The sequence below is a fragment of the Solanum lycopersicum genome, chromosome 11, assembly GCF_036512215.1.
Source record: "Solanum lycopersicum chromosome 11, SLM_r2.1".
NCBI lineage: Eukaryota > Viridiplantae > Streptophyta > Magnoliopsida > Solanales > Solanaceae > Solanum > Solanum lycopersicum.
In genome coordinates, this window is record NC_090810.1 from 56,034,799 (window position 1) to 56,049,498 (window position 14,700).

At 37.3% G+C, this 14,700-nt stretch overlaps 2 protein-coding genes across 5 annotated transcripts in view; one reads left to right on the forward strand and one right to left on the reverse strand.

Moving 5' to 3' along the window:
• LOC101256942 (pentatricopeptide repeat-containing protein At5g39680) lies at nt 1-9,575 on the forward strand. 4 transcript variants are annotated; one of them, XM_069291420.1, is made up of 6 exons: nt 1-341; nt 3,287-3,379; nt 4,961-7,322; nt 7,551-7,888; nt 7,978-8,591; nt 9,355-9,575. In XM_069291420.1, exon 3 carries the CDS (start codon nt 5,049-5,051, stop codon nt 7,167-7,169), a length of 2,121 nt encoding a protein of 706 aa, XP_069147521.1. In that variant the 5' UTR covers nt 1-341; nt 3,287-3,379; nt 4,961-5,048; the 3' UTR covers nt 7,170-7,322; nt 7,551-7,888; nt 7,978-8,591; nt 9,355-9,575. The 4 variants fall into 4 exon arrangements, with proteins under 4 accessions (XP_069147521.1, XP_019066576.2, XP_019066577.2 ...); XM_019211032.3 differs by having other exon boundaries at nt 216-341; nt 3,331-3,379; XM_019211031.3 differs by having other exon boundaries at nt 7,551-8,591.
• The window catches only part of LOC101267085 (uncharacterized), a 19,976-nt gene continuing 14,663 nt past the window's right edge, over nt 9,388-14,700 (reverse strand). The window contains exon 11 of the mRNA XM_004250866.5: nt 9,388-10,358. Coding sequence (XP_004250914.2) covers nt 10,161-10,358 — 198 coding nt within the window. The 3' untranslated portion in view covers nt 9,388-10,160. The remainder of the gene's footprint in view (nt 10,359-14,700) is intronic.

The window sequence follows — 14,700 nt, forward strand, 5'->3', positions numbered from 1 at the left end:
ATATTTGAAGAGATTTAATATCTTCATATTACAACGACTGAAGTGTATGTAAGTGTCATCTGTATCTCATACAACAGTGAATAAACAATTCTATTTATAGATTGAAATCACTCCAAAAATCATAATTATCATAATAAATAAATTTTTATCCAAAAAGGTTCATGAAACTAAGGATCTTCATGTACCAATTTTATGTTATAAATCCACTCATTGATTTATAACATATATTAAATTTTACATGATTTATGATTATATTCGACTCTTTTGTGTCATATTTAAACATTGGAACATCACTTTCTCCCTCTCAATCCATCACTGCTCCATTGGATAGCGTCACTCAGGTAAATATTTTTCTTCTCTTATCTCCTCTTTCTTCCCACACCCCAAAATAGTGACGATTGTTTTTCGCTTTCTCTTCTTTTTGTTTGGTGTTCATCGTGAGCTTTAAGTTATGAATGTGATAATTTAAGTTCGGATCAATGGTGGGGTGTGTACTGTGATTTTCAAAGTGAGCAGCAAACTATAATTCCCGCTACTTCACAGATTTTGGGAAGCTAATTCGTAGAGGTTGAGTGCTAAAACTTGCAAAGAAAAACTATGCACTCTATATGTTCGATTAATTGCCCGAACGATTATTTTTTTAACGACCGAGAGGTGTTCGGGTTAACTTTCGCGCATCTCCACTATTCACGTGATACTTGTTGCTTCCAAATGCACACGCAGGTGTACACGGTCGTGCAAGTAAGATAGTGGCTTTGAAAAGGCCGAATTATCGAACCTAAACGACTTGTCTATTAACTATCTATCATTCGGCACAAGAGTTTGATTAATATTGGAATACTAAGAATGCAAGAATGAAAGAAGTATACTAACTAAAAATGATTCAACTTCAAGATAATGCTCATAATAATTGGGAAAATTCCAGGGTTGCAGCATAACTAAGAATTCATGCCTCATATATCTTGCATGGATTTCAGATGGTTATCAAATTACTGATTTACGAGGCTAATTTTATGAGTATGATCTTCCGATCACTAATCACCTACTACATCGTTGAGAGGAGATTGATTCAATCAACTCGTGAGCATTAAAGCTATCTTCTTGTTTCGTAACCAAACACGACACTTAGGTATATATCTATACTAAACACAAATCAATTCAAGTGAGTATTTCATGTTTTATCTCTCTATTCCTCTCTCGAGTTCAAAAGTAGACAACATATTTATTTTAGTGAAAATCAAGCATCAAAATACTAATTCAAGAACACAAGAACAATTTATACGATAACCAACTTCATCCATAAATTAATGTTCAATAATCATTCATAGTCGCAACCCCAAATAATTATTTTTTATGCAAAGTAATGTCTAAGAAAAGAAGAAAAAAGAAGAAATGATCCCTAAGGGTGAATTCTATCTCGTGCCTCTTTCACTTGAAAAGTATGATGGTTCCTCCAAAAGAGGCACAATGTTCTATTTATAGGGTTAGGGAAAATAATCCATTTTCCTTCTTGGATTTGGAATCCTAAAATTGGAATTTTTCGTTGAGGCTTTCGTGGGGCGGCACATCACCATAGCGCCAAACCTGGGGCTTCAATAGTTTGGGGTCTAGCGCGGCGCACCACCAGTGCGCCAGGCTTGGGGCACCAGTAGTTTAGGGCCTGAGGCGACACGCCACCAGTGTGCCACAACCCAGATTTCTGTTGATTGTTCTCTTTCGTGTACTCTTATCTGTTTCCAAGCTTTTGTCCCTTGCTTGTGTGAACTCCTATTTACTTGATTCTTGCATCAATTTCCTGCAATATCTAATCACATATTTTAGTGCACAATTACCACAATACTCATCAAACCACAACCAATAGACGCCCAAGATTAATACCTTTCACCTGCATCAGGTTGCATCAGGTAACTCTATCCACTAAGGTTAGGATAGATGGAAAGAATCACCTAGTATTTTTGTCTCCGCTAAGTTTTGAACCTGAGACCTCATTTTCTCAAGTATGGTAACAACCCATCTAATGAAAATGTCGCAGTCGCCTCAACCCACCTTGTGATTAATTGTGCTAAACTGGTATATATGTGATTGTAGTCGCTTCAATACATGTTGTAATGGTGAGGCGCACACATTTTTCTCAAATATTATTTTTATATGATAAATGATATAATGAAAAATATTTTTAATCTAGTTCTATTCATTAAAATTCTACACATTCTTTAGTTAAGAAGAGACTATTGCAAATATATAATTTTGATTCTTCTCAATTATTTTCTTGAGATTTCTGCAGTAAATATCTCTAAAAATTTATGTTTTCAAAATTTAAGAATTTGACAAAGAAAAGGCAACAAATCATATCAACCATTCTGAGATAAGATATTGTCATTTGTCTTGGGAGCATGTAGATAATCATACTCATCGGTTTTCATTCATTTGTAAACATGGAGGAAATAACCAATATCTAGTATGAAATTTAATAGAAACACAAATAGGGCATATTTATCCCTAAAAGAGTAAAATTATTACATTTGAATTCACTTTAACTACGTACAAGCTTGCAATAAACGAAAAAAGTAATAATATTTTTCTAATGATAGCGTATTCGTCAAGTTTGATTTGATAAATACATCACAAAATAAGGTCATATGCCATCCTATCCAATTTCCTAACAAAATGAAAATTATGCACTAAAATCAATCATTGTGGTTAAAACACTAATCATATATTATTATAAGCATGAAGGTCAAAACTTAAAAGTTGAATTACCATTTTAGCCTTATACTAAATTAAAATATTATAAAATAATTAATTAATTAAATATTAAATATGCTTAAATTGTTAATTAAGTTGATTCACTTATTGTTAAAATAATGTAGGAGAATGAATAGTTGTAAAAATAATTAATTATAAAGTTATTACGAAAACGTATTAGAGAAACTTTTCATTTCTCTATCTGATCAGTTTTAGGTGTAATTTTGTCATAATGTGTATTAATACCACACCTCCACTATCTCATCATTAATATTCACACCTTCATAATCTTTCCACACTCTCAAGAAGTTGATGGCACTTCTTGGATTACTTAATTTGTAATGTTTTTATCTTCTATTAGCAGATTCTCCATTTTCCTATATTATATATTATACTTTCTCATGTAATCATGTTATCTTTATTTTTTTTTTATATGAGTTTGTTATGCTCAATGTTTTATTTATCTTTATTTGAACTCATCTAAATTGTTGAATATTTCAACTACTAATAAATTTTTTAAATTTGACTTTTTTTTATGAAGATACAATTAAGAAATGACGCTAATATTTCATAGTGATGATGCAGTAAGTGAAGCAACACAGATTGAACTGTTTCAAGTGGTATCAATTTTCAGGTAATAAATCATTGTTCCTTATATGCAATTAATTATTTTTGTGTAAGTTGATATGTTCTTAATAAAATTTTGGTTTGATTTTTAAATAAAAATTATTTTATAGAAGTTGAGACGGTACACTTAATTGGATTATCCAAAAAAGGAATCTTTTACACAAGGACAAGAAGAAAGACTTCTAGCTTTATCACTGCATTCATGACAATCAATGGAATATCCTACAAGACAAAAAGTTGATGTGATTCTGTACAAGTGAATCCAACTCACTAACAAAAAAATTAAAGAAAGAAAAAAATGAACATGAAGAGAATAAAAATGAAGATAAAGAGAATCAATGGTGTCTTATAAGTTGATGAACCGCTGTAACTTCATTATTTTTTGAATTTACGAGGAAATGAATTATTGAAGAAATTTGTGAAATGTACATATATACCTTTGAGTCGGTAATAAATGTGATTGAAAGTAGTATTTTTTCATGCATAATAGCTAATTCTTGATATATATATTGTTTAAGTTTATTATTTGCACTACAAACATTGTATGAAATATTTTAGGATAAACGTGCAACGCACGTTTTCGGAAACTAGTAATTTAAAAAATATAAGAGAAAAAATCTCTATTGAAAGAGTTCCAAATGAAGGATATAAGTGGTATAATGAAGAATTGAGAAAAAAGTGAAGACAGATAGGGGCGGAGCTAAGCGGATCTTTGTGGGTTCAAACGAATCCAGTAGCTTTTCCTTACCTTGTATTTGTAATATATATAATAAAAATTGGTTGATGGCTGTGGTAATGTTTTCCACACTAGTGTTGTTGGTAACAACTACAATTTCTCCTCCAAAACGCTATAATGCAAATGTGTCAGCTACTAAATCAATTACAAAGAAGCATATGCATATTTAGTTTTGCTTCCCATGCACTCTTGCTAGCTTCCGCAGCCACCAGTTTGTCGAGCTCCTCATCTACGCATGCTTTATGCTTCTCACTCTCCTAAACACTGAATCCTTATTCACTTCCCTTTTTTAAAAAAAATCTAATACTTAATTAAGTGGTTATGCATAATTACTGTGTTGTGTTCACTTCATCATTGGCTCTATCGTTGCTGTACTGCCAAACAGGGGGAAGTTGTTCTGTTTTTTCAAAGCCTTTTTGGTGGTCATGGCCTCTTTAATGTATTGTGTTCGCTTTTTCATTGGTCTGAATTCTAAAACATGTCAATAGTTTATATGCTGAGTACCTGATTGGACTTTGGTGGTAACTTATTGTGCACTGAAGTTTTCTTCCAGAATTTCCATAAGTTAGCCAACCAAACGTTTCCTTTAATAGTCCATAAATTTATTAATTTAACCGTAACATGCCTGATATTGAGGTATAGTAGTTGTTGAATGAAAAACTATGAGTCTCCTGTGTCCGGTGGTTGGGGGGGAGAAGAAACTCATATAACATATATGTAAATAATATAAGAGAAGAGTCTTGGTTTCAAATGCATCACTAAAGTAACTTGAATACATCTTTCTTGCACATGTCTTTGTATTATAAGTTTAAACAGTACATTTTTTAAGCATGCCTGTTCTTATATTTTCAGATCTGGCATTTCTTTTGTCCAGTCAACATACCCTTTCAAGTGCTTGGAGTTGTATTACTCTACAAACTAACTACACTGGGACTTGACTATGTTTTTGACAAGCAATGTCCACTGTGCTCCTCTGCATGTGTCTTCTCTATCCCAATTGAACTCCCAAAGTGTCTTTTCTGTGAAGTACGCTGTAAAGTTGTTGAAAAAGTTAGCTGATGACGGGAACTTCAAATTGGGAAAAGTTGTCCATGCGCTTCTTATTGTATCTAATCATGCCTCAGAAAACCACGTAATTCAGAATAATTGTCTCATTAATCTCTACTCAAGGTGTGGACAACTTTCTATTGCTCGGCACATATTCAACAGATTGCGGCAACGAAATATAGTTTCTTGGAGCACTTTAATGACAGGATATTTGCACAATGGGTTTACTTGGGAAGTACCCAAATTGTTGAAAGACATGGTTTCAGTGGATAATTTATTTCCAAATGAGTATGTCTTGTCTACTGTACTTTCTTCTTGTTCTAATGGTGGTTTGCTACACGAAGGGCGGCAGTGTCATGCATTAGTATTGAAATCAGGATTAGTGTTTCATCAGTATGTGAAGAATGCTCTTCTATCCTTGTATACAATGTTTTCAGATGTGGAAGGGGTTCTGGAAATCTTGAAGTCTGTTCCTGGATCAAACAACATTACTGATAATGTTGTACTAAAGGGCTTCTTGGATCACGGGTATACAAATGAAGCATTGGATGTCTTCTCAAGGATGTTGTCTGAGGGCTCGGTGAGGGACAAAATCAGCTATGTGAATATATTTGGTCTTTGTGCTCGTCTCAAGGATTTGAAATTGGGTAAGCAAGTTCATTGCAGAATGTTGAAGTCAGGTCTTCAGCTTGATGTGTTTTTAAGCAGTGCAGTCATGGACATGTATGGAAAGTGTGGTGAAATTTTAGGTGCAAGATGTATCTTTTATTCTTATCCTGACCATAATGTGGTGTCCTGGACAACAATCTTGGCTGCAAATTTCCAAAATGAGTGCTTCGAGGAAGCCCTGAAAATATTCTTACAAATGGAACTTCAGGATGTTGTGCCAAATGAATACACATTTGCAGTATTGTTGCATTCCTGTGCGGGTCTATCAGCACTTGGGTGTGGGAAAACATTACATGCACGTGTTGAGAAGACGGGAAATGGAACTTTTGTCGTTGTGGGGAATGCTCTAATCAATATGTATGTTAGGAGTGGCCATATTGAAGCCGCTAGGGCCTTATTTTCAAACATGATATGTCGAGATACTGTTACTTGGAATTTGATAATATCAGGTTTCTCTCATCATGGGCTTGGTGAGGACGCATTGTATATGTTTCAGGACATGTTAGCTGCCAAAGAGCAACCAAACTATGTAACCTTTATCGGGGTTTTATTGGCTTGTGGGCATTTGGGTAGGATAGAAGAAGGTTTGTACTACTTACAGCATCTAATGAGGGACTTTGGCCTTGAACCTGGGTTGGAGCACTATACCTGTGTTGTAGGGCTCCTTGGCAAAGCTGGTAAACTTGATGAGGCTGAGAAGTTCATGAGGTCGACACCAATCACATGGGATGTTATTGCTTGGCGTACTTTGCTAAATGCTTGTAACGTCCACCGCAATTATGGTTTAGGACAGAAAGTGGCAGACCATTTGTTACGATTGAACCCCAACGACGTGGGAACCTATATATTGTTGTCCAATATGCATGCCAAGGTGAAAAGGTGGGATGGTGTAGCAAAGATGCGGAAGTTATTAAGAGAAAGGAACATAAAGAAAGAACCGGGATTGAGCTGGACTGAAATACGAAATGAAACTCATATGTTTGTTTCTGATGACACACAACACCCGGAGACAGCTCAAATCCATGAGAAGGTGAGAAAGTTGTTGGCTGAAATAAAACCATTAGGTTATGTTCCAGACACGAATTCTGTCTTGCATGATGTTGAACAAGAACAACAAGAGGGTTATCTTAGTTACCACAGCGAAAAGCTGGCTGTCGCATATGCTCTCATGAAAACACCATCCCAAGCACCAATTCATATTATTAAGAATCTCAGGATATGCGATGATTGCCATTCTGCTTTGAAGCTTATCTCAAAGGTCACAATGAGAATGATAGTTGTAAGAGATGTCAATCGATTCCACAGTTTTCAAAATGGGTCCTGTTCGTGTGCAGATTATTGGTGATACATCACATGATTGACAAATAGTTTCTTCCAAGGTGTCGAAGGATATTTTTCCCTGCTGCTACCTAAGATTGGTAAACAAACTCACACAATCATATCTCAGCCAACCAGAAGTAGTGAGCTTTAAAATAAAGCTTTCTTGACCATCAATCATGTAAGTTTTCTGAAATAGTCATTCATCATATAATAAGTTTGTTTCTAGCTTCCAAAATACTGACCCATTTTTTCCACAATTGAGAAATCCTCAAGGGCCAATGAGCCATGGTTCAAAACCTGGTGGAGTATCTACTTCAGTTTTTTGTCCGTTAGTATCTAATTCTTCAATGTGTGTGATCCTTTAATCCCTCAAGTTCTAATCTTTTGAATATCTCATAATGTCCAGAAATCTGCCAGAGGTGAGTACCAACTGTCGGTGCTCGATTTGGAACAGATCCAAGATCTGGCATAACAAGATGCCCTTTAAGATCTCATTTGATGTCTCGAGACTTCTCAAGGATAAGCTGGCCACTGATGTTAATCTCTCCAGGTTTAAGATCCACGGACCTTCCAGATGTTGTTGTAACAATGGTTCTATTGAAACAAATAATCATCTTATTAATGAGGGAGAACTGGCCAAGAGAGTGTGGAAATACTTCTATGATGTGTGGAATTCCTCGTAAAAATTCCCTAAATATTAGAGCTAAATTCATGGCATGGTGGCTCATCAAGCCTCAAAACCAAGTACGTGAAATCATTCTTCAATATCTTCCTAGTTTTATTTCTTGGGAAATCTGGAAATTCAGATGCTCTTATCAATATGATGGCATCAGGTCGACTACTAACAGAGTGATTGATGAAATCACCATGCTGATACAGAGGACTCTTGCAGCTCAATTTACCACCATAAACTTCTCCCCTCCTTTTTCAAATATATTCCATGTTGTGGAAAGAATCAGGCCTCAACTATCTATCATTCCAGTGAGTTGGAAATGTCCTGATATCGGGAAATATAAACTTAATATTGATGGTTAGTGCTGGAGCAGGAGGAATTTTGAGAGATCACAATGGACATATGGTCATGGCTTTCACATCTTACCTTGGGGAATGCTCTAACAACTATGCAGGGATTCAAGCCATAAAATGGTGCTTGGATAACGGTTTCAGAAATCTGATTATCTGCTTACTATTCATATGATCAACAGCAACATATCCACCTCCTGGCTTTTCAAAGATGAGATCAAGAAGATTCAAGCCATGAATGCAGAGGGTCTGATTCAATTTAATCTTCAGAGAAGGAATTCAACTGCCAATCTCCTGGCCAATCTTGCAGAGTTTAAAAAGTACAATTCTTTCTTCACAACAGCTATCAACTTGCCTATGTAGATTATATCCACTTTGAAGAATGAAAACAAAAAACAGGTCCAAATTTTCGAATAATAGTGAGGTAAAACACCTTCATCTTTGATCCTGGTTGATTTTCTCTTTTGGATACATTGTCTTATACTTGGTATATTTGTGAGCTCTTTCTCAGGAGTTTTATCTCCATCTTGTATATTGCTTAGGTCGAATTGTTTTTGAACTTGTTCGTATGCATAGGTTAGGCTCAAGTCCCCCTCTCGATCACCTTTTGACTTATCAATATACTCCCCTTGTGAGACTCATCCATTCTTATGGACTGGGGGATCATTGCTCTGAGAAATTTACTTCCTCAAGATGGTCTCTCAACTCGTTTATGGATGCTTAAATCCCATTTGGTGCGCAATCCTCTCTGTATAATAGAACTCCACCTATGTGACTTCACAAGCTTTAGCTGGTTCCATGTTCGATTCAACTCTCATAATAGAACAACATATCCAACGTAATTCCACAAAAGTGAGGTGTGGGGAGGCTGAGGTGTATGCACACACGCTAATGTATATAATGGGACCATAGATGTACACAATGTAACACTTGCCAACCATGAATGGATACTTTGATCCATGTCACGTTGTCTGTATTGGTACTAACTGAAACAACTAGCTACACTCTCATGTCTACATGAAGAAGTTTAGAATTTAGACTACCAACAAAATGGATGCATCAATTATAAGTCTTACACTGTTGTTGCTGGACCTTTGCTGGCACAAGCTAGTCAATCAATATTTTTATGAACATCTTTTACATCTTCGGTGCATAGAATTTAAACTCATTTTCTTTTCCCTTTTCAGGCGTAGCGTGGAGGCAATATATACACCCTTGCCTTGAAAATGAAAACTTTAACAGTATATTTTCCATTACAAGTGCAAAGAGAAGAATGAAATCGATTTCAATTGTCTGGTAAACCCACACAACAGATCAAATAATCGACTTTGGTGTATTACAACAGAAAACCCCACCCACAATCAAGAAAATGAAAAGAAAAAAAAAATTAAGAAGAAAAGAAACCTCACTCTTCACTCTCAAGATGTTTCAAATACAAGCAGACACTCTATACACAAACAAAATTACAAATATAGCTTAAAACTTAAATGCAGAAATTACACAAGCACAGAAAATGATAGATAAACGACTCAGCAAAATTAGTCATCCACAGCAGCCTTCTCAAACTGTCGTGTTGGTCACTCTGCTAGCACGAAAATTAGCAGGGTTTCCGGAGCCATGAACAGCTTCTGTATTGTTTGATAACTATACATCATGCAGACTGGCCTTGTTTTTTGCCTAAAATATCTGCATGCATGAGTTCATCTTGATGCTAATCCCTCTTCAAGCTACCAAACGCGCTGTTGGGAATTTTATGCAACAATTTCTTTTTTGTTCACCCTGCTCGAATGACTAGTCAAGAAGTGCCCAAATATCGAAGGCCGAGGTGTCAGTATGTTGAATACTTCATCCACAAATTTCATGCCTGTTCTTTTTAAGTTCTGAAATCATGTATCCCATGTACTGAGGTGACAGCAAACACACACGTAACCAGAATGCTGAACACGAGGTGCATCGAATTGTATGAATCTCAAGTATTGTTACTTCATGAAAACTACCAGTTTGCTCTATTTCTATCTGATTCTCTGGACTGGGTACTCTTATATGCTCTCCAAACATCTTCCCATTGACCTCTACTTCCACTTCTCTCAAACGGATAATTGTTAAAATCCGTGTGCGTTCTAAATGTGCTGCTCTCATTGCCCCTGCTTTGATTATTCCTCATCTCTTCTTCAAGGTCATAACGAGAACGCTTCAAGAAAGAAGCAGTAACTCAGTAAAGATTCAAATTTCAGCAAACAAGAGATGGAAAATTTATACAAGAAAATGTTAAGCAATCAGGGCCATCTAATCAAAGAAGAAAAGAAGATAGAAAACCGAGCACATCCAGGATACCACATAAATTGAGAACCAAGATTAAACATGATTAAGTCTGATGTGCATCCGACAAGGGTTGCTCTACTGAGGATGGGTTGGGATGGCCAGAGAAGAAAAAGAATTATAATGTACATCCAATGGTGCTTGGACAGTAAGTCGGGAAAAGTTCTTTCCCAACATGTTCTGAAAAAACGATGTTTGAATAGTTATTTATAGAAGACAAACTGGTCATTTTGAAAAAAGAAAAGAAAATCTCTCAGGCAGTTCATTGTTATGATTTTATTTACTTTTTTGATCAAGTAAAAGGTTTCATTGATAGTAACAAGGCCAACTTGGCTATATACAAGTGATATACCAAAAAGAGGAGAAACCTACAAAACATGGTTCGCTCAGAAAGACACCCACTCTACACAAACAGGAACTATATGGGTGCTCAGCCATTGTTCAGGGAAATGTGAAGCGCAAAAAAGCGATAAGGCCCTGCTTCACGCTTTAAGGATGAAGCGCTCACATACTCATTCTAGTCTTTGAAGCGTAGAAGGCTCGCATCGCTTCACTTCCTCGCTTAAATTTCCTGAACACTGGGTGCTACAAAAGAAAATAAGGGATCAAAGGCTACTCAATTGAGCAAAGCTCATCTCCGCCCCTTCAAAAACTCTACTATTTTGCTCCTTCCAAATGACCCACATCAAGAGGAGTAACATTCCAAATCTTGTGTTTTCTTTGCCTAGCTCCACTCTTCCAGCAGAGCATCAGCTCCTTACTGTTCCTGGTATAACCCAAGAAACTTCAAACCATCTGAAGGTATCCTCCTATAATCTCGTAGCTAACTTGCAATATAAAATGATTCGGTTTACGTCCTCACCCATCTACTTACAAAAGAAACACCAGCTCATGCAAACAACCTTACTTTCCTAAGATTCTCCGCCGTCAAAATCGAATCCTCTAGTAGCCAACCATGTGAACAAGCACACCTTCCATGGCACCTTCAGTATCCAGACCAATACAAATGGAAAACTATCATCTTCCCTAACCAGAAGCTTCTCATAGAATGACTTAACGGAGAACACTTAGTTATTCCCCAAATCCTAACACAAAACAACGGGTTTGTCAACTGGCTTGTATTGCTTTTGAAGTAAAACCTAGCAATCTCTAAATCTTGGTCACCTCCCAATCTCATGAAGTCCTCTTAAACCTCAAATGTCATAAGGTCACATCCCCATGAGTTCGCCTAACTTGCTGAGCAGACAATTCTCTTTGACAGGAGACTCTATACAATGCCGAGAATTCATCCTTAAGCACCAAACCTTCACACAACTTACCCCTTCATGATATTCCTCCACACATCACACTCGAAAGGCATCGTGATCTCATTTGTTCTCCATCCCCCTTCCAGCTCTCCATATCTATCCGCTATCAGCCCTCTCCATAAAGCTTCTTCCTTCATCCCAAATCTGCACAGTGATTTACCCAAGAGTGCTTGGTTAAAGACTTTCAAGTCTGTAACCCCAAGTCCTCCCACTATTTAGGAGATGTCATGGTTTCCCAACAAGCTAAGTGAAACTTCTTTGCCCCGTCCGCCGCATCCCAATGAAAATTTCTTTGCAACCTTCCATCTTCCCTATCACATTTGTAGGAGTGTTGAACAGGGACTGCAACATGTAGGAATACTCGATAAAGTGCTCTTAATAAGCACTTCCTAGCCTCTTTTGGACAAGTATCTTTTTTTGCAATCTACTAACATTTTCTCTACCGTTCGAATAATCGGATCCCAAACATTGAGATCTTGTTCGATGCACCTTAAGGCAATCCAAGGTAGGTAGTAGGGAGAAGACCTACCCTGCATTGCAGAACTTGTGCAAGCATGTGAATGTTATTTATTACGCCAACAGGTATGATCTCGCATTTTCTGAGATTAATTTTAAGCCCCAACACCACTTGGAACTAAGTTAGACTTGCCCGAGGAAGTCCAACTAGGTGCCATCTACATCACAAAACACCAAATTATCATCTACAAAAAGTAGATGAGAACCACCATGTCACTTACACCACTAACCGCAGCCTTGAATCCATTCATATGTCTGCCTAAAATTGCTTTATCCATCATTCTTCTCAAAGCTTCCATCACCAAGATAAAAGGCATTGTTGAAAAAGGATCTTCTTGTCTCAAAACCCTCGAACCACTAAAGAACCCACACAGATCGCCTTTTACTAAAACCGAATCTCACCGAAGAGACGCAAAAACTGACCCACTTCCTCCTTTTCTCCCTAAAGCCCTTCTTCAAAATAATGAAATCTAGGAGCTTACAAATTACATGGTCATAAGCCTTCTCAAGATCTAACTTGCAGAAGACACTCTTACACCTTGTTTCTTCCTCGAATTTACCACTTCATTAGCCACCAAAGCTGCATCCGGAATTTTCCTTCCTTTGACAAAGGCATTTTATGAAGAAGAAACAATCTCGTATGGAACAATCTTAGGTCTATCGAAAAGCACCTTAGAAAGAATCTAGTAGATATTTCTCACTAGACTATTAGGCATATGTCCTCAATGCTAATAGCCATTCCTTCTTAAGAATAATGACAATGAATGAAGCATTTAGACTCCCTTCAAACTCACCTGTCTCCTAGAACTCATCAGTGGTACTCAAAACATCATGCTTGACCAGGCTCCAACAGGGTTGAAAGAAAGTCCAAGTGAAGCCATTCAACCCGAGAGCTTGGTCACCCACACAACACTCTACCGCTACACGTACTTACTCCTCAATAGCCTTCAATAACCACTCACTTTTCTCCCTCCGATCTGATTGAAATCCAACAACCCACACACACACAAAAAAAAAATGGCCTCCACTCCACTTCCTCTTTAAAAATCATTCATAGAACCGAGCAGTTGCTCCCTCTACTTCCTTCTCCACCTCATATGTTCTCAACCTCCAGGGACTCTAATCAGATTCCTCCACTTATTTGCAATTGCTACCCTGTAAAAAATAGTGCTAGATCCCCCCTCTTCCAACCACAAAGCCTTCGATTTTTGTCTCCAACTAGTCTCTTGAGCCAAATATAAAGAAGCTAGCTCCCCTAATAAAACTTCTTTCTTCTCCTTCTCCCTCCCTTCCTACCTCTCTTCTTTCTAACTCCCCCACCTCAATATTTCCCTCATTTTCACCTTTACCCTCCTAGATACCTCTTTACTCCACACCCTATGTCTTTTTTGAGCAATTTCAGCTTCTTTGCAAGCCTGAAAGAATGCCCTCCTTCCACGTCATAACTACTCCACCAATCAACCACTTTATCACCAAAGCCATCCACACGTGACCATATATTCTCGAATCTGAAAGGAGTTGAGTTCTCGTATGTCTTCCTCTACTACCATCCAACATTACAGGGGAATGATCCATCAGTAGTCGAGGAAGAGAAGCTTGGATCACGTTAGGTACAAACTCCTCCCAAGAAACAGACACCAAGAATCTGTCTAGTCTCGATCAAGATGAAGAGTCCTCCGATCTTGACCAAATGAAAGAAGCACTTATCAAAGTCAAATCAATAAACAAGTGGCTATCAATTAACTCTTTAACGACTCCTCCATGAGCATGGCCACCACCCTAAACCCAATCCCTTCCTTTGGGAATAGTATTAAAATTCCTCCTAGCACCCAAGGTATGTCCCACCTCTACATTCCATCTCCTAACTCTGCCCAGAAGGTCTCCTTTGCCCCCTCGCCACTCCATTCCATTGCTAATGTTTCTTAATCACACCCCTAACATGAACTCCCGCTTGTAACCTCCATACTCTCTACTTTTCCATCATCCCAAGGGTTAGAATTCCTCCCACACTACCCTGAACCGGAATATAATCGTACTTCACCCACCTCCCCACATACTTCTGATATGCTACCCGACATGAACTCCATTTTTGTTTCTAGAGTACATATCACATCTTCCCCTCTTCCCTAAAACCTACTTTAATGATGGCTCTCTTCTTGGGGATTTTTGTTTCTTTGCCAAACAAACAAGTTCTGCAAACCCAGATTTTAAGTCTCCTAATCTGTGTTCTCCTATCATTTCTTTACTTCTAATTTGATATTTTACTCTAAGACTTTGGATTCTTACTCGGAAATATTGAGTTCAATAATTCGGTTTCAGTGAAGTAGAAAGATTATAAGACAGTGGGTTGGAACCATTAGAGAAGCAACAAACGAGAGACTACTGCATAAC

Coding starts and splice junctions, on each gene's coding strand:
- LOC101256942 (XM_019211031.3), top strand. CDS start 5,049: ATGTTTTTGACAAGCAATGTCCACTGTGCTCCTCTGCATGTGTCTTCT.